Here is a 27,773-nt window from a genome sequence, read left to right as displayed (position 1 = left end):
GTATATTTAAAGAGTAAAATGGAAATAAACAACTACATATCAATAATAACCTTAAATGTAAATGGATTAAATGCTCCAATCAAAAGACAGGGTAGCTGCATGGATAAGAAACCATACATATGCTGTCTAAAAAAACACACTTCAAAACAAAAGATGCACATAGACTGAAAGTAAAGGGATGGAAAAAAATATTTCATGCAAATGGAAATTTAAAAAAAAGCTGGGGTACCAATACTTATTATAGTAAAGGATAAAGAAGGTCCAACATAATGATAAAGGGAGAAATTCAACAGAAAGATATAACCATTATAAATATCTATGCACCTAAATGGGAACAACAAAATATATAAAGCAGATTTTAATAGACATAAAGGGTGAGATCAACAGCAATATTATAATAGTAGGGGATTTCAATACCCCACTAACATCATTGGATTGATCCTCAAGAAAGAAAATTAACAAAGAAACAGCAGATTTAAAGAACACACTAGATCAACTCGATTTAATAGATATCTTCAGAACCTTTCACCCTAAAGCAGCAGAATATACATTCTTTTCAAGTGCTCATGGTACATTCTCTAGGGTAGACCACATGTTAGGACACAAAATGAGTCTCAATAAATTTAAAAAGACTGAAGTCATATCAAGCATCTTTTCTGATCATTATGCCATGAAACTAGAAATGAACTACAATAGAAAAAACTGAAAAACACTCAAATACTTGGAAACTAAATAGCATGTTATTAAATAACGAATGGGTTAACAATGAGATCAAAGAAGAAATTTAAAAATTCCTAAAAACAAAGGATAATGAGCATGTAACAACTCAAAATTTATGGAACACAGCAAAACCAGTCCTGAGAGGGAAGTTCATAGCATTACAGGCATACCTTAAGAAGCAAGAAAAAGCTCAAATAAACAACTTGACCCTGCATCTAAAAGAACTAGAAAAAGAACAGCAAGTAAAGCCCAGAGGAAGTAGAAGGAAGGAAATAATAAAGATCAGAGCAGAAATAAATGGCATAGAGACTAAAAAAACAATACAGAGGATCAATGAAACCAAGAGCTGGTTCTTTGAAAAGGTAAACAAGAATGATGAGCCTTTAACCAGATTCACTAAGAAAAGAAGATAGAGGACTCAAATAAATAAAATTAAAAATAAGAGTGGAGAAGTAACAACCGACACAGCAGAAATACAAAGGATTGTCAAGAAAATACTATAAAGAACTGTATGCCAAAAAATTAAACAGTGTAGGTGAAATGGACAAATTCCTTGAAACATATAATCTTTCAAAAATCATTCAGGTAGACTCAGAAAACCTAAACAGACCAATTACAACAAATGAGATCGAAACAGTTATCAAAAAGCTCCCAACAAATAAAAACTCTGGGCCAGATGACTTCACAGGTAAATTCTACCAAATATTCAAAGAAGAACTAACTCCTATCCTTCTCAAGCTATTTCAAAAAATTGAAGAAGAGGGAAGACTTCCAACCTCCTTTGATGAGGTGAGCATAATTCTGATTCCAAAACCAGGCAAAGACAACACAAAGAGAGAAAACTATAGGCCAATGTCCCTGATGAATTTAGATGCTAAAATTCTCAACAAAATATTAGCAAACTGGATCCAGCAATACATGAAAAAATCATACATCATGATCAAGTGGGATTTATTCTGGGGAGGCAAGGCTGGTACAATACTCACAAATCAATCAATGAGATTCATCACATAAACAAAAGAAATAAAAATCACATAATAATATCAATAGATGCAGAAAAAGCATTTGATAAAATCCAGCACCCATTTATGATCAAAACTCTCAGCAAAGTGGGAATACAGGGAACATACCTCAACATGATAAAGGCCATCTATGACAAACCCACAGCCAACATCATACTCAATGGGCAAAAATTAAAAGCAATCCCCTTAAGATCAAGAACAAGGCAGGGGTGCCCCCTTTCACCACTCTTATTCAACATAGTTCTGAAAGTCCTAGCCACAGCAATCAGACAAGAAAAAGAAATAAAAGGCATCCAAATTGGAAAAGAAGAAGTAAAACTATCATTATTTGCTGATGATATGATACTGTACATAGAAAATCCTAAAGTCTTAGTCAAAAAACTACTGGACCTGATGAATGAATTCAGCAAGGTGGCAGGATATAAAATTAATATTCAGAAATTAAAGGTATTTTTATACACCAACAATGAACTGTCTGAAAGAGAAATTAAGAAAACAATCCCCTTCACTATTGCAAAAAAATAATAATAAAGTACCTAGGAATAAATTTAACCAAGGAGATTAAAGACTTGTACTCGGAATATTATAAAACATTGATCAAAGAAATCAAGGAAGATACAAACAAGTGGAAGCATATACCATGCTCGTGATTAGAAAGAATAAACATCATTAAGATGTCTATGTTACCCAAAGTAATTTATAAATCCAATGCAATTCCTATTAAAATACCAAGGTATACTTCAAAGATATAGAACAAATATTCCAAAAATTTATATGGAACCAGAAAAGAACATAAATAGCCTCAGCAATCTTGAAAAAGCAGAATAAAGTAGGTGGTATCACACTTCCTGATATCAAATTTTACTACAAGACCACTGTACTCAAAATAGCTTGGTACTAGCATAAGAACAGGCATATAGATCAATGGAACAGAACAGAGAACCCAGAAATAAACCCACACCTTTATGGACAACTGATATTTGACAAAGGAGGTAAGAGCATACAATGGAGTAAAGAAAGCCTCTTCAACAAATGGTGTTGGGAAAATTGGACATCTACCTGCAAAAAAATGAAACTAGACCACCAACTCACACCATTCACAAAAATGAACTCAAAATGGATAGAGGACTTAAATGTAAGTCATGAGATCATAAGCATCTTAGAAGAAAACATAGGCAGTAAGCTCTCCAACATCTTTCAAAGCAATATATTTGCTGATCTAGCTCCATGGGCATGTGAAATAAAGGACAGGATGAACAAATGGGACTATATCAAACTAAAAAGCTTTTACACAGCTAAAGACAATATGAACAAAATAAAATGACAAACCACACAATGGGAGAACATATTGGACAATACATCTGAAAAGGGGTTAGTAACCAAAATTTATAAAGAACTTGTAAAACTCAACACCAGGAAGATAAACAATTCAATCAAGAAATGGGCAAAAGAAAAGAATAGACACCTCTCCAAAGAGGACACACAGATGGTCAATAGGCAGATGAAAACATGCTCAACATCACTAATCATTAGAGAAATGCATATTAAAACCACAATGAGATATCACCTCACACCAGTCAGAATGGTGCTCATCAACAAAACAATACAGAATAAGTGCTGGCGAGGATGTGGAGAAAAGGGAACCCTCCTGCACTGCTTTTGGGAATGCAGACCGGTGCAGCCACTGTGGGAAACAGTATGGAGATTCCTCAAAAATTAAAAATCGAACTGCCTTTTGACTCAGCTATCCCACTTTTAGGAATATATCTTAAGAACACCAAATCACTGATTCAAAAGAAGAAATCCACCCCCATGTTCATGGCAGCATTGTTTACAATAGCCAAGATCTGGAACAGCCCAAGTGTCCATCAGTCGCCAAGTGGATTAAAAAGCAGTGGTACCTCTTATTTAATGTGGTACTAGAGGTTCTAGCCAGAGCAATCAGACAAGACAAAGAAATAAAAGGCATCCATATCGGAAAAGAAGTAAAGGTATCACTTTTTGCAGATGATTTGATCCTATACATTGAAAACCCCAAAGAATCCACAAAAAGACTACTAGAAACAATAAGCCAATACAGTAAGGTCGCAGGATACAAAATTAACATACAGAAGTCAATAGCCTTTCTATATGCCAACAATGCAACATTTGAGAACGAACTCAAAAGAATAATCCCCTTCACGATTGCAACAACAACAAAAAAAATACCTAGGAATAAATGTAACAAAGAATATAAAGGACTTATATAATGAAAACTATAAACCATTGTTAAGGGAAATTGAAAAAGATATAATGAGATGGAAGAATATTCCTTGTTCTTGGTTAGGAAGAATAAATATAATCAAGATGGCCATATTACCCAAAGCAATATACAAATTTAATGCAATTCCCATCAAAATTCCAATGACATTTTTTAAAGAAATGGAACAAAAAAATCATCAGATTTATATGGAACTATAAAAAACCCCAAATAGCCAAAGCAATCCTAAAGAAAAAGAATGAAGCTGGGGGCATTACAATACCTGACTTCAAACTATACTATAGGGCCACGACAAGCAAAACAGCATGGTATTGGCAGAAAAATAGACACTCAGACCAATGGAACAAAATAGAAAACCCAGAAATAAAACCACATATATATAGTCAAATAATTTTTGATAAAGGGACCAACAACACACAATGGAGAAAAGAAAGCCTCATCAATAAACGGTGCTGGGAAAACTGGAAAGCCACATGCAAAAGAATGAAACTGGACTACAGTTTGTCCCCCTGTACTAAAATTAACTCAAAATGGATCAAAGATCTAAACATAAGACCTGAAACAATTAAGTACATAGAAGACGACATAGGTACTAAACTCATGGACCTGCGTTTTAAAGAGCATTTTATGAATTTGACTCCAATGGCAAGAGAAGTGAAGGCAAAAAATAATGAATGGGACTACATCAGACTAAGAAGTTTTTGCTCAGCAAGAGAAACTGATAACAAAATAAACAGACAGCCAACTAAATGGGAAATGATATTTTCAAACAACAGCTCAGATAAGGACCTAATATCCAAAATATACAAAGAACTCATAAAACTCAACAACAAACAAACAATCCAATAAAAAAATGGGAAGAGGACATGAACAGACACTTCTCCCAGGAAGAAATACAAATGGCCAACAGATATATGAAAAGATGCTCATCTTCTTTAGTTATTAGAGAAATGCAAATCAAAACTGCAATGAGATACCACCTCACACCTTTTAGATTAGCTATTATTAACAAGACAGGTAATAGCAAATGTTGGAGAGGCTGTGGAGAAAAAGGAACCCTCATACACTGTTGGTGGGAATGTAAAGTATCAATAGTACAACCATTATGGAAGAAAGTATGGTGGTTCCTCAAAAAACTGAAAATAGAACTACCTTATGACCCAGCAATCCCTCTACTGGGTATATACCCCAAAAACTCAGCAACATTGATACGTAAAGACACATGCAGCCCCATGTTCATTGCAGCACTGTTCACAGTGGCCAGGACATGGAAACAACCAAAAAGCCCATCAATAGATGACTGGATAAAGAAGATGTGGCACATATACACTATGGAATACTACTCAGCCATAAGAAATGATGACATCGGATCATTTACAGCAAGATGGTGGGATCTTGATAACATTATATGAAGTGAAATAAGTAAATCAGAAAAAACCAGGAACTGCATTATTCCCACTGTAGGTGGGACTAAGAGACATTGATAAGAGTGTGGTGGTTACGACGGGAGTGGAGAGAGGGAGAGAGAAAGGGGGAGGGGGAGGGGCACAAAGAAAACTAGATAGAAGGAGACAGAGGACAATCTGACTTTGGGTGATGGGTATGCAACATAATTGAACGACAAGATAACCTGGACATGTTATCTTTGAATATATGTATCCTGATTTATTGATGTCGCCTCATTAAAAAAATAAAATTATTAAAAAAAAAAAAAGCAGTGGTACATATACACAATGGAATACTATGTGGCAATGAAAAAGGAAATCTTATCTTTTGTGACAACATGGATGGACCTAGAAACTATTATGTTAAGTGAAATAAGCCAGGCAGAGAAAGAAAAATATCATATGATCTCACTCATTTGAGGAATCCAATAAACAGTGTGAACTGAGGAACCGAATAGAGGCAGAGGTGGATGATGGCAGTGCAGTAGGTGGACCACAGACCCCAGCTCTCACCACCAAACTGGAATACAAATCAATTTAGGAAAAATCAGCATGAAAAACCAACTCTGAACTACAAGAACAGCTCTCAAAAACCAAAGAGCAAAGAAGAAGCCACAACAAACCTGGTAGAGAGCGCCTGAATCTCTCCTGCTTACAGGAATGGGGGGGTGGGGAATGAGGCTGAGAGCCCAGAGGGGATCTCACACAAGGGAAAAGCACAGAAACTACTGCTCACAGCCACTTGCCTGGTGACCAGGGAGAAAGGTGTGTTGAAAAGACCAGCTTATCTCCCAAGTAGAAAGGAAAGAGAGAGGGACAGATTGTGAGGGGCTAAGGAATGAAGGAGACAACCTAAAAAAGCTGACTCATCCGTGCTGGAGGCGGCCATAGCTGGGTAGGGACTGAACCTTTCACAAAACAGTACTGAATTGCTTCCGGATCAGAGATCTCCAGACATCTATCCAGCTCCAATCAGCGCAACAAGACATAGCTAAAAACAAGAAGTGGGGAGGAGGGGCAGTAACTCAGGTCTCCATGGAGATCTGAGATACACCTCCCCCTACTGAAGCTGAGAAAACACCCTGCCCCCAGAGAGATTAGTTGGCTAAAGAGGCCTTCAGAGTCTCAGGTTACACCCATCACATTCCTGGATACAGTTTCAAGGAAGCCCCCTGCTGAGATCAGTAAATAAGACTATCACCTGTTAAGAAAACAAAAAAATCAAGACTTCAAAGCTGCCCAAATCTGAAAGTGGATTACAGATAACAGCTGATACCAACCCAAGAAGATCTAGAAATAACACAACTGAAAACTGGAGGCAGACAACACCAAGCCTAGACTCAACCAACTCTATAAATAAAACACCCCAAAACAGACAATAAGAAGACAAAGAAGTGCAATCCAAATGAAACCACAAGAGACACCTTCAGGAGATGAACTGAGTGATATGGAAATAATCAAACTTCCAGATGCAGAGTTCAAAATAATGATTGTAAGGATGCTTAGGGATCTTAGAACAACAATGGATGGTCATTATGAACACCTAAATAGAGAAATAACAAGTATAAAAAAGAATCAGTGAGAGATGACAAATACAATATCAGAAATAAAGACCACAATGGAAGGAATTAAAAACAGGATAGATAGAGCTGAGGATCGAATCAGTGAGTTGGAGGACAACTGGAATGAAAGCATGAAAGCAGAGAAGAAACAAGAAAAGAGACTCAAAAAGTCAGAGGAAACTCTTAGAGAGCTCTGTGACAATCTGAAGAGAAATAACATCCGCATCATAGGGGTTCCTGAAGAAGAAGAAAAAGAACAAGGGATAGAGACTTTGTTCAATCATATAGCTGAAAACTTCCCTAAATTAATGCAAGAGAAACTCTCACAAGTCCAAGAAGCACAGAGGACTCCATTAAAGAGAAACCCAAAGAAACCTACACCAAGACACATCATAATTAAAATACCAGAGCTAAGCGATAAAGAGAAAATATTAAAAGCTGCAAGAGGAAAAAAAAGGTATCACCTACAAAGGAGCTCCCATAAGGATGACATCTGACTTCTTAACAGAAACACTTGAGGCCAGAAGGGAATGGCAAGAAATATTCAAAGTAATGCAGAACAAGAACCTAAAACCAAGACTACTTTATCCAGCAAGGCTATCGTTTAAAATCAAAGGAGAAATAAAAACTTTCCCAGACACAAAACAACTCAAGGAATTCATTACAACCAAAGCAATGCTGCAGGAAATGTTAAGGGGCCTGTTGTAAACAGATCAAAGTGGGAAAAGAATATAGCAAAAAAGGAATACACCTTTAAAGAAGAAAATGGCAATAAACAACTACATATCAATAATAACCTTAAATGTAAATGGATTAAATGATCCAATCAAAAGACATAGGGTACCTGCGTGGATAAGAAAACAGGACCCATACATATGCTGTCTATAAGAGACACACCTTAGAACAAAAGATACACATAGATTGAAGGTAAAAGGATGGAAAAAAACATTTCATGCAAATGGAAATAAAAAAAAAGCTGGGGTAGCAATACTTATATCAGACAAACTGGACTTTAAAACAAAGGATATAGTAAGAGATAAAGAAGGCCACTACATAATGATAAAGGGAGTAATCCAACAGGAAGATATAACTATTATAAATATCTATGCACCTAATATAGGAGCACCCAAATATATAAAGCAGACTTTGATGGATTTAAAGGGCGAGATCAACAGCAATACTATAATAGTAGGGGATTGCAATACCCCACTAACATCACTAGATAGATCCTCAAGAAAGAAAATTAACAAAGAAACAGTAGACTTATTGGAAACACTAGATCAACTCGATTTAATAGATATCTTCAGAACCTTTCACCCTAAAGCAGCAGAATATACATTCTTTTCAAGTGCTCATGGTACATTTTCTAGGATACACCACATGTTAGGGCACAAAAGTGCTCTCAACAAATTTAAAAAGACTGAAATCATATCAAGCACTTTCTCCGATCACAACGGCATGAAACTAGAAATGAACCACAACAGAAAAGCTCAAAAATTCTCAAACACATGGAAACTAAATAGCAGGTTGTTAAATAACGAATGGCTTAAGAATGAGATCAAAGAAAAAATAAAAAAAATTCCTAGCTCTCTCGGTTCCTGGGATTATTAATATTAGAGGAGATAGCAGAGCAGAGAGCAGAAGGAGGCCACGTGGAGTAGGCCAGGAGAAGCAGCCAAGATGGTGGAGTGTTGAGTGAGAGGCCAGTTAGTGCAGAGTTTGTGCAGGGAGAAGGAAGGAGATGGGGAACAGAGGTGAATAAGTCTGGTGACCTAGAAACCTTTGATTCTAGGAAACTCGGATAAGTCAGTAGCCTTGTGAGCACTGACTGTGAGTGGGTTTTGGAGCCCAGTGTATGTTTTTACTTGCTCGCCGGGTGCAAGCTAGGATTAAAGACTATGGCCCACCAGTTTGTAGCTCCGTTGTTTCTTTACCGACTGTCCGAATCCAATGCGAACCTGCATGGGCTAGGCTGCTGTGATAGTGACCCTGGCTATGGATACTGGCTTTACATTTGGTGTAGTCTGTGGCAGGATTCGATACAGATCGGCAAGGAGCCTTTGAGTGGTGGAATAGAGGACTGGCTAGTGTTAGGGTTCCCCATGGCTGTCCTTTTGGGGATTGTAGGCTGGCTGACTTTTACAGCCATGCGAGGGGAAACTGAGAGCTCTGTGGAAGAGGCTGCCCAGAACCTGCAAAGCAAGCAGTGGAAGAAGCTGGAGCAAACTTGGGAGAAACAGATGCTGACCCTAGAGCTGGAGGAAGCGCTGGAGGAGGAGGCCGACCAGGTTTGCGAGATTCGCCTGGAAATGGAGCAGCTGCTGAAAGAGGATTCACAGGTTCGTGAGTTGCAGATTGCCCTGGATATTGTGGAGAGCCAGCAGCGTCAGGAGGCCGGGGCTGAGGCTGAGGCTGAAGCTGAGGCCTGGGCTGAGGCCGGGCCCGGGGCTGCAAGCCCGGCAGTGGGAGCTGGTGTTTTCAGTTCCTCTTTGGAAGATGAGGAGAATCGGGCTGGAGTTGCAATCTGCAGTCTCCAGAAGGTGATAGCCCAGCTGGAAGCAGCACCTACTATGGCCCTGGTAGGTCTGCAATTTTGAGACATAGGGCTGGACATGTTCTCTGGAGCAGAGATTGAAATGCTGACTGCCATTGCCATGTGCCCCTCTTTGGGACAGTGTAAGACCTGCCAGGACGGCAGGAATGAGGGGGGTGGCTGACGCCCCATGTACGTGGACTGATTTCCTGGACTACGACCAGAGTGGGCATTGACTCCTTTGTTGTATGGACTTATGAATTTTGGACAATGTAAAATACCCTGATGGGGGTGGGGGGTGGCTTTGCTGGAAGCACTCCCCTGCCCCGGGAAGCTTTTCCCGTGGCTAGAAAGAAGGCCAAGGACATTTTGTGCTTTGGGCTAAGTGTTCAGAGACTGGTGAAGTGTACATTTGTGATTGTTGAAATTGTATGATTTGCCATGTTGTTGTATTGTAATTTGTGTAATGTGCCTAATTTCCTTGCACAGGGATGCCGGTGGTGTAGATTGTGGGTAGTAAAGTGAGCATAGGGGTGGATTGTTGGGCAGATAAAATGTATTTGCTCACTTTGTTAAAGATGGCGCTGCCCATGTGGAGGCCGTCATCCAGGTGATATTAATGTGTGTTGGGGGCAGGCTGTGGGCAGGCAGGATCCTTGTAGCCTGGGGCTTGGTTTTGGGATTAAGCCTTTCCCACCCTTTTTGATGTGAAGTGGTACATTCCCATCATGCCCAAGATAAGTGACTTTGTATTAGAGCAGGGGTCCCCAAACTATGGCCTGTGGGCCACATGCAGCCCCCTGAGGCCATTTATCCAGCCCCTGCCACACTTCTGGAAGGGCACCTCTTTCATTGGTGGTCAGTGAGAGGAGCATAGTTCCCATTGAAATATTGGTCAGTTTGTTGATTTAAATTTACTTGTTCTTTATTTTAAATATCGTATTTGTTCCCGTTTTGTTTTTTTACTTTAAAATAAGATATGTGCAGTGTGCATAGGAACTTATTCATAGTTTTTTTTATAGTCCGGGCCCTCCAATGGTCTGAGGGACAGTGAACTGGCCCCTTGTGTAAAAAGTTTGAGGACCCCTGTATTAGAGACTTCCCTATTTTGTATATTGGATTAAAGGTTTGGATTTTTACACTATAAAAAAAAATTTCTAGAAACGAATGACAATGAGCATACAACAACTCAAATTTATGGGACACAGCAAAAGCAGTACTGAGAGGGAAGTTCATAGCACTATAGGCACACTTTCAGAAGCTAGAAAAAGCTCAAATAAACAACTTAACCCTGCATCTAAAAGAATTAGAAAAATAACAGCAAGTAAAGCCCAAATGTAGTAGAAGGAAGGAAATAATAAAGGTCAGAGCAGAAATAAATGACATAGAGGCTAAAGAAACAATACAGAGGATCAATGAAACTAGGAGCTGGTTCTTTGAAAAGGTAAACAAGATTGATGAACCTTGAACTAGACTCATCAAGAAAAAGAGAGAGAGGACTCAAATAAATAAAATTAGAAATAAGAGAGGAGAAATAACAACTGACACAACAGAAATACAAAATATTGTAAAAAAATACTATGAAGAACTGTATGCCAAAAAACTAGACAACCTAGATGAAATGGACAAATTCCTTGAAACATACAATCTTCCAAAAATCAATCTGGAAGAATCAGAAAACCTAAACAGACTGATTACACCAAATGAGATCGAAACAGTTATCAAAAAACTTCCAACAAAGAAAAGTCCGGGGCCCGATGGCTTCACAACGGAATTCTACCAAATATTCAAAGAAGAACTAACTCCTATCCTTCTCAAACTATTTCAAAAAATTCAAGAGGAAGGAAGACTTCCAAGCTCCTTTTATGAGGCAAGCATAATTCTGATTCCAAAACCAGGCAAAGACAACACAAAGAAAGAAAATTATAGGCCAATATCTCTGATGAATATAGATGCTAAAATCCTCAACAAAATATTAGCAAACCGGATCCAACAATATATGGAAAAAATCATACACCATGATCAAGTGGGATTTATTCTTGGGACGCAAGGCTGGTACAATATTCGTAAATCAATCAATGTGATTCATCACATAAACAAAAAGAAGGACAAAAACCATATGATAATTTCAATAGATGCAGAAAAAGCATTTGATAAAATCCAGCACCCATTCATGATCAAAACTCTCAGCAAAGTGGGAATACAGGGAACATACCTCAACATGATAAAAGCCATCTATGAGAAACCCACAGCCAACATCATACTCAATGGGCAAAGATTAAAAGCAATCCCCTTAAGATCAGGAACAAGGCAGGGGTGCCCCCTTTCACCACTCTTATTTAACATGGTCCTGGAAGTCCTAGCCACAGCAATCAGACAAGAAGAAGAAATAAAAGGCATTCAAGTTGGAAAAGAAGAAGTAAAACTATCATTATTTGCAGATGATATGATATTGTATATAGAAAACCCTAAAGTCTCAGCCAAAAAGCTACTGAACCTGATAAATGAATTCAGCAAAGTGGCAGGATATAAAATCAATACTCAGAAATCAGAGGCATTTTTATACACCAACAATGAACAGTCAGAAAGAGAAATTAAGGAAACAATCCCCTTCACAATTACAACCAAAAAAATAAAGTACCTAAGAGTAAAACTTAACCAAGGAGACTAAAGACTTGTACTCAGAAAATTACAAAGCATTGATAAAAGAAATCAAGGAAGATACAAACAAGTGGAAGCAGATACCGTGCTCATGGTTAGGAAGAATACACATCATTAAAATGGCTATATTACCCAAAGCAATCTATAAATTCAATGCAATACCAATTAAAATACCAATGACATACTTCAAAGATATAGACCACATATTCCAAAAGTTTATATGGAACCAAAAGAGAACACGAATAGCCTCAGCAATCTTAAAAAAGAGGAATAAAGTGGGAGGTATCACACTTCCAGATATCAAGTTATACTACAAGGCCATTGTACTCAAAACAGCATGGTACTGGCATAAGAACAGGCATATAGATCAATGGAACAGAACAGAGAACCCAGAAATAAACCCACAGTTCTATGGACAACTGATATGTGACAAAGGAGGTAAGGAAATACAATGGAGTAAAGACAGCCTCTTTAACAAATGGTGTTGGGAAAATTGGACAGCTACCTGCAAAAAAATGAAACTAGACCACCAACTTACACCACTCACAAAAATAAACTCAAAATGGATAAAAGACTTAAATGTAGGCTGTGAAACCATAAGCATCTTAGAAGAAAACATAGGCAGTAAGCTCTCTGACATCTCTCGGAGGAATATATTTGCTGATTTATCTCCACGGGGAAGTGAAATAAAGGACAGGATAAACAAATGGGACTATATCAAACTGAAAAGCTTTTGCACACCTAAAGACAACAAGAACAGAATAAAAAGACAAACTACACAATGGGAGAATATATTTGACAATACGTCTAATAAGGGGTTAATAACCAAAATTTATAAAGACCTTGTAAAACTCAACACCAGGAAGACAAACAATCCAATCAAAAAATGGGCAAAAGAGATAATAGACACTTCTCCAAAGAGGACATACAGATGGCCAATAGGCATATGAAAAAATGCTCAACATCACTAATCATTAGAGAAATGCAAATTAAAACCACAATGAGATATCACCTCACACCAGCCAGAATGGCGCTCATCAACAAAACAACACAGAATAAGTGCTGGCGAGGATGTGGAAAAAAGGGAACCCTCCTGCACTGCTGGTGGGAATGCAGACCGGTGCAGCCACTGTGGAAAACAGTATGGAGAGATTCCTCAAAAAACTGAAAATCGAACTGCCTTTTACCCAGCTATCCCACTTTTAGGAATATACCCCAAGGACACCATAGAACGGCTCCAAAAGGAGAAATGCACCCCCATGTTTGTGGCAGCATTGTTCACAATAGCAAAGATCTGGAAACAACCCAAGTGTCCATCAGAGGACGAGTGGATTAAAAAGCTTTGGTACATATATACTGTGTAATACTACTCAGCCATAAGAAATGATGATATCGGATCATTTACAATAACATGGATGGACATTGATAACATTATACGGAGTGAAATAAGTAAATCAGAAAAAAAACTAAGAACTATATGAATCCATACATAGAAGGGACATAAAAATGAGACTCAGAGACATGAACAAGAATGTGATGGCAACAGGGATGGGAGGTGGGGGGAGGGGGGATGGGGCGACGAAGGAAAGAGGGGTTGGGGGAGGGGAGGAGCAAAAAGAAAACCAGATAGAAGGGGACAGAAGACAATTTAACTTTGGGGGAGGGGTATACAGCACAATCAAATGTCAAAATAATCTAGAGATGTTTTCTCTCAACATATGTACCCTGATTTATCAATGTCACTGCATTAAATTTAATAAATAAATTTTTAAAAAAAGAATAGAGGCAGAGGTGGGATCAAAGGGACCAGAGGGAAAACGGACAGAGAGAAAGGGGATGAGAGGATGGGATCAGAGAAGGGAAAGAGATTGCTGAAACTATATATACATAACACAGCATTATAGAGAGTAGAAAAGGAAATCCTGGAGGGAAGGTAGAGGGCGTTGTAGGGAGGGGGGAAGGGGGATGTGGAGGGGAACACGGGGTTGGGGGATGTATTCATTGGGACACTTGAATCTATGTAAACACAATAAATTTTTTTTTAAAGAATTAGAATTTAACACCCCCATCACTCATAGAAAATCTTCATCGAATCCTTTCATTATTCTTTCCCCCAAGTATGGTCATTTCACTGATTAATTGTTAGGAAATGTTAAGCAAGTCATTCATTCACACAACTCAAACAAACCATAAAAAAAAGGAAAACTTGACTTCAGAGGTAGACAAAGATAATAACCAGAGACTGCACACTGGATGCTGTAATGCAGAATCACACTAGTGATTCAAAAACTAAAATTAGAACAACCTTCTAATTGAGCAGAAAAGAAAAGAACTATACCCAACACTGGTAAAGATGGAATAAAACTAGTCAACCCTACTGGTGTAAAGAAAATTCATCAAGAAAGCAATATTTAGCAAGAGCTAAACACATACTGAGAACTTCTGCCCCAATAGCCCTTTCCTAGGTAATCACTCTTAATCACCAACACTACAGAAATAAGTGATGTATATAAAATTGCATGCTACAATACCTATTGTACTCATAATAAAAAGAAACAGAAACCTAAGCATTAATTATGGAACATAGCCTGACCAAGCGGTGGTGCAGTGGATAGAGCGTCGGACTGGGATGCATAGGACCCAGGTTCGAGACCCCGAGGTCTCCAGCTTGAGGTGTCGCAATGAAAAACTGATGATTGATGCTTCTCATCTCTCTTCATTCCTGTCTGTCTGTCCCTATCTATCCCTCTCTCTGACTCTCTCTCTGTCCCTGTAAAATAATAATAATAAATTATGGAACATAAATATTAGAAGGAATCTATACCTGCTCTAAATGACAATTATTAAAAGTATATAACCATGTTGGAAAACTGGAAAACATTTGTCTGTTGAGTCAATGACACTGAGAAATAGAAAACTGCTGTATTCTTTTAAAAACATACACACATGAGAAAGAGAGAGAGAGAGAGGGAGAGAGAGAGAGAGGCAGGGGTGGGAGAGAGAGCACAAAGAAAATTACATAAGTGGAAGAAAAATAGCTATATGTAAAGATGGGAAGATTATTCACTTTCTTCTTTCTATATGCTCTATTTAATAATATTGAAATTAACTACAAATCAAGGAGTTTTCTTTTATGACAAGCCAGGACTAGTAGGTATTAGGACAGGAGAAAAGGCTGGAACCAGTCTTACTATTATGTATATTCTAGCTACACCTTTAAGGGACGAATACTCCAGACTCAGTTATAGCTTTGTTCTACCTCACATATTAAGACGGTCTAGGAAAGCGAAATTTATGCAAAACAAATTGATTTGTATCTTCTCTTTAATGCTCTGGGAGAGCTATCTAATTCAAGTTCTCCTTGGTGAATGCTTTTCTGAAAGAAGTGGACAGATTCTTCATTTATATTCTGTCATTTTGATTCCCCCCCCCCCAAGCTCTAGGCTTGTTTAAAGAAAGGAGTGGCTGCAACAGATGTGGCACCAAGCGAGAGTTCCTAGGGAGAGTGATGGAGGGGGGAGTGTGATGGAGGGGGGAGTGTGATGGAGGGGGAGTGTGATGAACAGAGAAGCTTTCCTAGAGCTCCACTGATGCAGCAGGACACGGACATCACCAAAAGGCTCTCCAGAGTTCAGCTCTTGACAAATTCTCCTCCATTAAGATTAACACAACCATGAGGGACACAGGAAGCTACTGTGTGCCGCTCAAGCGGCACAGGTAAAAGCCTGTGGCTCTGCAGAGTGCTTCAACACTTCATGAGGTGGAATGCTAAAATGGCGATGAAGTCTTCCTTTCCAAGGTGAAGGAACAGAATGTTCAGGTGGGAGTACCATGGGTGGGTGCTTGGGCCAGAGCTACCATGACATCCCCCGTGGGACTCCCCCTTTTCATAAACAGACCAATGGACAGCTGTCTCCCCCGCCCCCACCCCAATGAGATGAATCTCTAAGCCCTATAGAGAAGACAAGGTGCAGAACTACATATATGTTGGTAACCACATGCAAAAATACGTAGTTACAGTATAATTTAGAAGGACCTGTGTTACCAGGGCATAGCTGATCCTGAACAGAAATGGCATAGAGTAAATCCCCTAAAAAAAAAGAGACCTCCACTGCATGGTAAATAGCATGGGGGAAAAAGAGTTTGGGATTTTATCTTAGAAAAGGAAAACAAAATTTATCAAAAAAAACCAAACACCCTCTTTTATCTTGTATTTAACAAAAATTCATTGATACTATAAACACGTGATAATTCTTATAAGAAATAAAAACAACTGTGTCAATCTTTTTGAGGTGATGTCATTCTTTTTTTCCTGAATGGCTGTATGATAGCAATAAAACATAAGTCCCTTTATGTCTGCTTTTTATTTATTTTTAGAGAGAGATGGGGGAGGGGGGGAGATGAGAAGGATCAACCCTTAGTTGCTTTACCTGAGTTGTTTTTATTAATTGCTTCTCACATGTGCTTTGACTGAGGTGGGCGTGGGGCCCGAAGGTGAGCCAGTGACCCTTCTTGCTCAAGCCAGGGACCTTTGGGCTCAAGCCAGTGACCCTGGAATCATGTTGATGATCCGGCACTCAAGCTGGCGACCCTGTGCTCAAGCTGCCAAACCTGCACTCAAGCCAATGAGCCCATGCTTCAGCTGGAGAACTTGGGGTTTCAAAGGTGGGGTCCTTAGCACCCCAGGTTGATACTCTGTCCTGTGCCACCACCAGTCAGGCCCTTCATGACTGTTTTTTTGTTTCTGCAAAAATACCCAAGCTTTATCAATTTTTATTTCTAACCCTTTGATACCCAAACCATCCTTTCTGCATGGATCATTATTACCCTAGAGCAGTGGTCCCCAACCTTTTTTGGGCCATGAACCGGTTTAATGTCAGAAAATATTTTCACGGACCGGCTTTTAGGGTGGGACGGATAAATGTATCATGTGACCGAGACAAGCATCAAGAGTGAGTCTTAGACGGATGTAACAGAGGGAATCTGGTCATTTTTTAAAAATAAAATTGTTCAGACTTAAGTATAAATAAAACGGAAATAATGTAAGTTATTTATTCTTTCTCTGCAGACCGGTACCAAATGGCCCATGGACTGGTTCCGGTCCGCGGCCCGGGGTTTGGGGACCACTGCCCTAGATGGTTTTCCTGTCTTTAGTAGCTTACTAGTTCTGCTCCACCGTGTCGCTCATCAGTGGCTTCGTGTGGGAACAGAGTAGCTTTCCAACATCACTTTCATTGACTTAATGAAATCCACATTTCCCCCAAGGATTGCAGTTCTACTATGTAATTTATTTGCACTGTATGTGCATTATTATCAGATGTTTAACCTCTGACCATCAAGGGAAGCCTGACAAATGTTCAATGGATAGAAGAGATGATAAATGAAGACTTTATAGGTGGGGGCAAATGGTTATGAGATACAGTAACCTCCCTTAACCACAGGGGGCACATTCCAAGACCCCCAGTGGATGCCTGAAACTGCAGAGTACTGACTTCTATATATACTATGTTTTTTCCATACCTACATACCTATGATAAAGTTTAATTTCTAGATCAGGCACAGTAAAAGGTTAAAAGCAATAATAAAATAGAATAATTACTACAATATCCTGTAATAAAAGTTATGTGAATGTGGTCTCTCTCTCTCTCTCTCTCCAGTAATTTTAATATTTTTCAGTCCAAACCGATTCCTGAATCTGTGAAACCGTCGCTTGCTTACAGAAAATGTCTTGGTGTCACTCCTTTCAGGGGATCCCTTGCTGAAGTCTTTCTGAAGCCTCAATGTTTCCTGGAGCAACGTGTCCCCACTGATTGGAAAATATTTTCTGTTCATGTCTTTTATACAAAAATGTAATGCCTGATTTCCATCTTTACTAAGCAATGATCACATACTGTGGCTGTAACTTTTGTAGTTTGAGGTACAAGAGCAAAATCAGCATGAATTTCTTTTTTCCTTTTTCACAACTTCATGGGTAGGAGATTGTTCTTACCACAGATCTTAGTATAGGCGTGGCCAACAGTTTTTGCCCCCGGGCCAGATTAGAAAGAAAACTTTTTTCAGGGGCCGGACAAAATAATAAAATTAAAAAATGTTAAATACAAAAACGATTCGTTTAAGTAAACAAAATTTTATTATTTAATTTGTTGTAAAATATAAGTAAGGGGAAAAATTTTAATATACAATATTACTTTAATAAAAAAATATTTTAATAAAACTATAATTACATACCGTACAAATATCCAAACTGTATCACAAGCAATTGAAACAATATTTAATTAGTAAAATGAGCTTGAAGGGGTTATATCTCAAATAAAACAATCATTTCGTTTTACAAACAGCCTGGACACATTTTCAGTTATCAACTGCAGCTATTGTCTATGCTACAATGCCACTTGATTCAGCACACTTGACCACAAAAATAACGAATTGTTTGACCTTGGGTGCACACTGGCAAACCCCACCTAAAAGAATGTGGGTTTCACATCACTACTAAACGTCAAACAGTTCATGTCAAATACAGACAAATACAAAAGTTGTAAATCTTTATAATGGAATTTTTAAAAAAAATAAATAAGTATCATGAATCCATTCAACCAATTATTGGAAGTTAACTCTAGATTAGTCACACGCAGAATTCTTTTCCGCGTATCACTATCTTCTTAAATATCTCGATTTCCAATAATCAAAGACGTTTCAGCTTCTGAGTAGCTGAGATTTTAAAGTAGCGGAGAATATTAAAAATTTATTCGTGGGCCACATACACTTATTACACAAGCCATATGTTGGCCATGTCTGTCTTAGAAGCTTCAGCATACAATTTTTTTCTTTCCTTATTAAGTCTAGGAGTTTAATTTTTTCAATTTAGGGAAGCAAGTTATGGCTTCTCTTTGACATATCCCAATTGCCAGCATCACTACTCTTTCACTTTCGGGCCATTATTAGTAAAACAGGGTTTACTGAACACAAGCTCTGTGATACCATGACAATCAATCTGATAACTAAGATGGCTACTAAGTGACTAGTGGGTGAGGAGCATCTGCAGTGTGGATATACTGGACAAAGCAATGATTCATGTCCTGAGCGGGACGGACTAAGATGGCACAAGATTCCATCACACTGCTCAGAATGGCATGGCACACAATTTAAAACATATGAATTATTTCTGGAATTTTCCACTTAATGTTTTCAAATCCCAGTTGACTGAAACCGTGGAAAGTGAAACTGCAAATAAGGGGTAACTACTGTGTAAAATTTTTATGCTTCCTTTTGAAACCTCCTAACAATGAGGACTTTAAGGCATTCCAAATGAATACTTGTATATCCACCAAGCTTAAGACATACAATATTACAGATATGACTGAATCACTGTGGCATCCAGATCCCACTCCCCTCCACCCTGCTCCAAAGATCACTCTTCCAACTTTGTGCTTTTATACTTGTACTTTGTATAATGTACCAGATAAGCAATATATTATTACTTTGCAATCTTTTCAACTTTATTTAAATAGTATCATACCAAATGTATCCTTCTATAACATTTTTTCTTAACAGTATTTTTTAATATTTATCTCTATTGATATATGTGCTTAGTACTTGATTCACTTTCATTTTCGCTTCTAAACAGACTATAATTTACTTGTTTTTTCCTCCTGTCAATGGACATTTGTTTCCAATTTTTTGCACTCCAAAAAATTCTGCAATAAACATTATGGTATGATTTCTTGCACAAGTGTCAACAACAACTCTCAAGTATGACCTGTGGACTGGTATGAGTCCACAGCAGGCCATGACCGTGGGAGCACAAAAATTCAGAGTAAACATTTAGAAACCTCTGTAGCAATTTGACGTTGCTGTGACATCTTTATCATAGTTTTAAAAGGGTAGGTCCACAAGAGGTCAGAAATTTGCAGATTGGTCCTTCACTGCAGATAGTTTGAGAAGCACAGCTCTAGGGAATGAGCTAGGAGAAGAATTGCTGGGTTGTGAGATGTTAGAGCATCTCCCACCTCACAGATACTAACAAATGCTCTCCTCAGGAACTGCACTAATTTATACACTCACCTGCAGCATTTGAGAATCTTTGTTGCTCCAAATCCACCTCAACTCTCAGAAACATCAAACATTTTAAACTGGATATTTGACCTCTCCATTGCACTTTGGTTGGTACTGTTTGAATTTTCACCTAAGGGCTAAAGCGTGGGTACCCACCTTTCCCCATGTGTCCAACACCATAGCCACTTCTCCTGACGGCACACATCAGGTCATTGAAAGCCATCTCCTTAGCTTTGAGGTGGAGGAGCTGGCTGGCCTCCACGAAGTGCCTTCTGATGTCCAGGGGGTTGGCACCTATTAAACAAATCTTCAAAGCAACTAATTTTCCTTCCAGCATGGGGCTAATGCTTCTAGAAAAGGACCTCCATAAATGGCCCAGGAAATAAGGGTAGACTGGAGATCTGTACCTAGGGTAAGTAAGACTGGGGGGGTTCCTAAAAGAAGGGTAAGTTCTCCGGTAGCACATTCCTCTCTGCCCACCTTGCCCTTCTCTCTTCCATACCCATAGACCTGGGTACTGATACTGTTGGTATTTAAAATAACAATATTTAGAAGATTTGATTACTGATGTGACTCTAGGTCCTGGCCTTGATCTTGGGATGACACCCTCACCATGGATGGACCCCAGTTCTCATAACTCTCCCTGATTCTGGCCCTACTGGGCTCTATGTACCACCCACCAATTGTTCCCCCTGACTGGCAACTTCATATGTCCCCTGCTCCTGAGTACCACCCCTATCCAGTTCTGTAGCAATTCCACAAACTCCACCCCTCAGTACCTCTAACCTCACACCATTCTCTACAGCCAACTTTCCAGTCCTGGCTCTGCAAAGTTGGGGGAACGGAGAGCAGAGAGGGTGAGGGGACGATTCTTGGGGACTGTCATGAAAGGAGTTCAATGCCTACAGCAAGATCCATGGCTGCTACCTGTTCCCAGTGCATCCTTCTATATCTGTTTGGGGTGGGTGTGGTAAACACAACACATCCGTCTAGACAGACCATTCCAGCCCCTCCCCCAAAATGGAGAAAAATCTGACAAGCCAGACTTACCAGACACAGACTCCTCCATGGCCTTCATCTTCAGGGTGACCAGCTCTGTCAGCAGGTGGATGGACTGCTGCTGGAACGTGTGCATGATCTCCTGGCTAGAGCGCACCCGATGGCCACAGGTGTTAGAGTGGGTGGTAAACCTGGATGGCCCAGCGGATGTGGGTAGCATCGGTGGTGGTGGTGGTACTAATGGTGGTAGCTGCTTCTTCTGGATGGGGACCTGCACAGGGGTTGATTCTACAAGTACCATGGGTGGGGTCCCAATGCTGATCTCCAGGCCCGGGATGTCAGACGGGGAAGGGACCATAGGGCCAGCGATGAGCTCCTCCCAGGTGAACTCAAAAATGTTTCTGATGCCCTTAGGTACAGCAATGCCTGCATTCCGGCATGTGATGAATAATTTGGAGATGTGGGCCAGCAGCATAGGGGCCATGGCTGCATACTGCAGGTAGAGTTCATGGTTACTCTTCATGTTGCTCATGTTGCTACAGCATGCATACTGCTAGGTAATACAGACAAGAGAGACCTTCAGCTGTAAAGAGTCAGAGCACTGTGAGGTGAACGAGAGTGAAAATTCTGACCTAAAGTGAAGGCTTGGAGACAGACTGTATAGAAATGCTGAAATGGCTCTTATAGGTCATTAAGCCAGCGGGTCCTATCCAAGAAGGATAATAATTGGTCACTCCTTCCACAATTGGGCAAAGGTATGTTCTTCTCTTCCCAGAGAAACCTCAGATAGACTCATATTAGTCATTTTGGGGAGGGCCTGGGGATGAGCAGTTTCCAAAAACTGTTCCAGGGTCAGTTACACAAACCGAATTGCTATGGACGGACCCCAGGGGATGGAGGAATGGAAAGGATGGGGAAGGGAGAAAGGTTCTATCATACCTTTTGTAGTTAGAGGTCTGAGAGTGGAAAATCTCTCGTGGTCTATTAATAAAAACTTGCAAAAACAGAAAGATGTCTTATTAGCTTTCTCTGGAGTAAGGAGCTAAGCTTCCTGGCTGGATAAGCTCCTGGTGGCAATGCAAGGATGCGTTGCCATTATTCAACATGTACGTCCAAGGGAAGACAAGAAAGAATAAAAAGAGTAAGTTTTTAAAAATTTAATGACTAATAATACTTGCCACATTTCACAAAATATTAGATTTGATATAACTGATGCACTATCTTACATGAAAAAAAAATCAATGTGAGATACCACTGATTGTAAGACATACCACAGTGTCAGAGATGTTAAAACGGGGAAAATGTGTACCTTAAAATCAGTAAACTGTAGTATTTTCCTACTTTAAAAAAAACTTGAGGGCTCTGAGTGATCATCAAGTGGACATATGTTTTCACGTCAGGTTAGCTGAACATCGTTAGATGCTACTAGGTGGTTTTTACCTTGACATTCTTCTAAACTGTTTTATTTTTTATCTTCTTACTTTATACCAAAAATAGACCATTGGTTAAAGAGAGAGAGTATGAAGAACAATTTGATGAACACAAAATGGCTAGAAAAAAATATGCAAATAAACTTCTAGGGTTTTATAATCAGATCTGAAAGGTTCATTCATCTGATCAAAATAAACCCTTTAAGCACATGCCACGTCCATGTCAATCTAAAATACATGAAAAAAATACAAAGTTACTTCTTGATCTTACACTACACAAAACTGATTTAATTTCTGAGGAGCTTTGTGAGAGTATGAGCCTCTATATGAAAGATGTTCAGGAATTCAAAAGACATAGGAAAGGCTGGTCTAAGGGGAAGCTGACAGCAGAAGAGGGCAGGGCCCCCCTCTGATCACCTTTGCCAGCATTTCCATGCCGTGTCAGTGAGTTGGCCCTGCTATCTGACTTAAATGGCCCCATTGAGCACACTTGTTAGAAATGGTGGCCTGTAGAGCAGGGGAAGGACTGCTGTCTGGCACCTTCTGACAACTGTTAGCACAGATTTCCAACCATCGACTCTACCACCTTCAGCCTGACAATCACTCCCCACTGCGTCCATGGCCATCTTCTCCCACCAAACAACCCCCATTCTTAACTTTTCAAACCATGTCCTTCAGAGTCACCCCAAGTTCACCACTCCAGGACCATGGCCCTGGTGCATGCTGTCAACATTTACAGAGCAGGTTCCCACCATGATCTGGTGCAACCACCTGGGGTGACAAGGCTATTCTCTCTCTGGTTTTCCTGATGAGGAATCAGAGGCTTAGAAAGGCAAAGCTCTTGGTCAGGGGTTGCCTGTCTGTGGACTCCTGGCCCAGAGGCCTTTCAAATGCAACACTACTTCCCCATGGCCTTTGACTGCCTCTGCTCATCTGTCAGCAACAAAATCTCCAAAGAACAAGAGTCACATAGAGCAAACCTTTCTGACATCCGGCTGACTTGCAGATAAAGTGGTTTCCTATGTCTATATGCTGACCCCCTGGCATCTATTTCTCAGCTCTGAAGACTTGGAAAAATAGGTTCGTTTTTTAAAATGTTAAGCCTATGGAACAAAGAAACTACTCAGAATCTCTGTCATCTGGGCAGCCAGCCAGAAGATCTGACCCTGACCGTGCACAGCTGATTTTTTTTTTAAGTCAGGGCTCAGATGAAGACAAATAAAATCCTTGAAATGGTGACTGCCTTGAGGAACTTCTCCTTACCCCCCCCCCCTGCCAATTCCTTTCCTTTGAGGTTAATTTTGAAGATATGTCCTACAGATAAAAGCTGATTTTTATAACAGCTTTACTGACATATAATTCACATACCATATAATTCAGTCTTTTAAAAGTGTACAATGGCTTTTAGTATGTTCAAAGTTGTGCAACCAGTACCACTAATTTTAGAACATTTTCATCACCCCATAAAGAAACCCGTTAGTGGTCCCTCTCCATTCCCCTTAGATCCTGGCAACCACTAATCTAGTTTTTGTCTGTCGGTTTACCTGTTCTGGACTACTCATATACGTAAAATCATATAACATGTGGCCTTTGGTGACTGGCTGATTTCACTTAGCATAGTGTTTTTGAGGTTTGTGTTATAATAGGTATCAGTACTTTATTTTTAGTAGAATAATATTCCATTACATGGCTATATCACAATTTGTTGATCTCATCATTTGGTGGGAATTTTGGTAGTTTCCACTTTTTAACTACTATGAATAGTGATTCTATGAACATCCACGTGTAAGTTTTTGTGTGGACAGATGTTTTCATTCTCTTGGATGTATATACATACTTAGGAGTAAAATTGTGGGTCATGTGGTAACTAAATATTTAACATTTTGAAGTGACAGACTGGTTTCCAAAGTGGCTGCACCATTTTACAGTCCTACCTTTAATGTATGAAATTTCTAATTTCTCCATGTCCTTGTCAATACTTAGTATGTTTTATATTTTTAAGACTTAATTCATTTTGGAGAGGAAAGAGAGGGAAGGGAGAAGAACAGAAAACATCAACTCCCATAGGTACCTTGACCAGGCAAGTGCAGTGTTCCAGGTCGACACTATCTGTTGTGCCACCACAGGTCAGACCTGCCTTGTCTATTAGTGCTGTTGTAGAGGATGTGAAGTGGTACCACACTGTGGTTTTCATTTGCATTTCCCTGATGACTAGTGATGCTGAGCATCTTTACATGTGCTATTGGACAATTTATATTTTCTTTGGAGAAAAGTCTATTCAAATCTAGAAGCTACTTTTTCTTCCCTCAAAGAAATGTCATTTTAAATTAAATGTACCAATAGCTTATATGTATTACCATATATTTATCTCTTCAAAATTCAGCTAGAGGTGATTATATTCAGGCCTATGAGAAATCTTTATAAAGGAAACTTCCTTCCTGGAGAGAATGCTTTTTCTTTACATACTGCCCTCATTCTTCTGGAATGGAGGAGGTGGGTGGAGCTCCAGCAGCCATTTGGAGCTATGAGACTACCTTGAGGATGGGAGCTATGCATTTAAGGTGACAGAGGAGAGCAACAGAGACTGGCTTCTGAGAGTATCATGGCACTCCCACCAGCACTTAGCCACCTGCCTCCAAACTTGTTTCACATGAGAGAATAAACCCTGATCTCTTTACCCACTTTATTCGGTCTATTCTTGCAGTCACGTGTGTTAAATGACAACTAGCTGGAGGGAACACCATCATTCCCTCCTTTCCAGTTATCCAATTTCTATTCTGTCATTCATTCATTTTTCCATCACTGAGACATGGGCCTTGCCCTTGAGTAGCTCAATGTTTAACAGACAAAAGAGACTTTACAAAATTTACATATAGAATATATAAGGGTCACACTCAACGTTGTTGTAAAAGATGAGTAAGAAGCTGCCAGACAGATAAGAAGGAGGAGGCAATCCTGGCAAAAGGAACAGTATGGACAAAGGAACGAGACATTTAAAGCATGGTGGGTTCAGAGAACTTCAAAACACAGCAGTATGGGCAGAGTCACAGAGGTCTATGGGAGAGTAGCAGATAAAGTTGGAAAAGTGGTCTGGAATCAGATTATAAAGGGCCTTTTATGTCATGCTGAAAAATTTGTATGTTATATAATCAAGTACTTGGTACAAATACTCAAATCTATTGTCTTTAATTACTAGTTGTGCCCCATGTGGTAAGTTTCATCTTTGCAAATGGAGGGCAGGGACCATGTTGTGTCTCCTTTTATAGTTTCCATGACACTAAGTACAGGGCTGCCATATGCAAGAAAGTAGAAAGTATTTGTGGCATTGAGGTCTGACAGCTGACCTATGAGATCTACATAGATGGCTATAGGCCAGGTTTCAAGATTTAATTCCCATAAAGAAATGAAATGATACAAGCTTGTAAAGCATAAAAAAGATGATCATGGGCCCAGTGCCACCTTCATTCTACAATTTGCTGTCTCCTCTGTTCCAGGCTAGGAACAGGACAGAGATGAAGGAGAGGGACACATACCAGGTTACAATGACAAGTCAGGGTGCCCTCTGCAAGGCAGAATGGAAGGGAAAGGCAGTGTCACTGGGTGGCTAAGAGCTCAGACTCTGTTGAGCCTGGCACTTGAGCTGTCCAGAACCCTGTGTGGACACTAGTCTCCACCTCCCAGGACCATGAATATGAATTGAGAGGATGCACGTCAAGTGTTGGCACAATGCCTAGCACGCAGTTAAGTGTTTGATGAATGTTAAGCAGAAAAAGGTAATTACATTAAGTGGTTGAAGACAGCTGCACAACAGAAATGACAGAAACTGGTCCAGAAGTAGAAGCTGACTCGTTAACTCCAGGCAAAGGGAACACTTACTCAGGCTGGAGGCGTTACATAGCCTGGCGAGTTTGGGGAACTCCAAGTAGTTAGATGATGCTACAGGCTAGTGTGGGTGGGGAGGACTGTGTGGGATGAGCGGGCAGGGGCTAGCTGAGAGGAGCTTGTACAAAATGCTGAGTCTGGGCTTCCTCTTGTAGGTGATAGGAAGGACTCCAAGCAAAGGAGACACCTGTATTTCCAGGTAGCCCTTTCAGGGGCTGGCAGTGTGGTGGGGGTATGGGTGGGAAGGTGTGTGAGATGTACAGTTGCCGGAGGGATGGGCCAAGGAGGGTGGCTGCACCATGGCACCCTGATTTCTGCCTACAGTAAAAAGAGATGTTCAGTCCTAGGTGCACCTGGAAGGGAACTTAAAAGGCACACACACAACAAACTGCCAGGGGGACACAGTGGGGCACAAGCAGATCAGGGTGAAAAGAGGAAAATTTCTGAACAGCCTTTTGGAAAACCAAGTACACTTGACAAGGACAAAGTTGAGGGGAAAACATGAGTATAGATTTAAAAGAAAAGGGCATACTGCCTTCCTTTTCCTGGTATTGATCCAAGAATACATTTTTGGGGAGAAGTACATATAGCTGTATGAAAACAAAACAAAACATAGCTCCTTCAGGTTATTTGGTCCCAGCTTTCTTTGCTATTTTCTCTGGTGTCTGGCTCTCTCTGGTTTCAACCAAAAATGCTTTGACAAAGACAGTGAGCTGTCTAGATATAATTGCGTGACTGCAATCAGTGAGCCAGCAGGGCTTCAGACTAGGACAGGCAAGAAACTAAGCCCTCACTTGATGTATGAAAAAAGTGCAGACGAGACTCGGGAATTAGTAGACGCTGTCCTCTCTGCTACTCAGTATATAAAGTTCTGGATAGACGCTTGAATTTTCCTAGCAGATGAGAAGGACAGAGCTACAGAGAAAAGTGGAAGTGAGAGTAAGCAAAGACAGGCCAGCAGGACATAGGATCAAGCTAACAGCTTGCTACCAAGTAAGGTTTATATGAGACTGGAACTGCATAGTCACCCCCATCCTGGACTGGGATTCACCAGCAAAAACCACCTGCATCCTCCACCAGGGAGATTTACTGTGGCACCAAAGGCCCCTATCAAGACAGGTCTTCTGGGAAGACCTATCAAGAAACATAAAAATGATCATCCCTTTGACCCAGTGATCTCAGTTCTGAAACTAATGCCCAAGGGGAC

At 39.8% G+C, this 27,773-nt stretch overlaps 1 protein-coding gene across 1 annotated transcript in view; it reads right to left on the bottom strand.

The window, feature by feature from the left end:
- The window catches only part of C10H3orf20 (chromosome 10 C3orf20 homolog), a 112,251-nt gene extending 90,465 nt beyond the window's left edge, over nucleotides 1-21,786 (bottom strand). Inside the window, 2 exon segments of the mRNA XM_066245138.1 lie at nucleotides 20,412-20,549; nucleotides 21,306-21,786. Coding sequence (XP_066101235.1) covers nucleotides 20,412-20,549; nucleotides 21,306-21,786 — 619 coding nt within the window.
- Between the last annotated feature and the right edge of the window lie 5,987 nt (nucleotides 21,787-27,773).

Source organism: Saccopteryx bilineata, chromosome 10, assembly GCF_036850765.1.
Source record: "Saccopteryx bilineata isolate mSacBil1 chromosome 10, mSacBil1_pri_phased_curated, whole genome shotgun sequence".
NCBI lineage: Eukaryota > Metazoa > Chordata > Mammalia > Chiroptera > Emballonuridae > Saccopteryx > Saccopteryx bilineata.
This window is presented reverse-complemented; position numbering and strand designations above follow the sequence as displayed.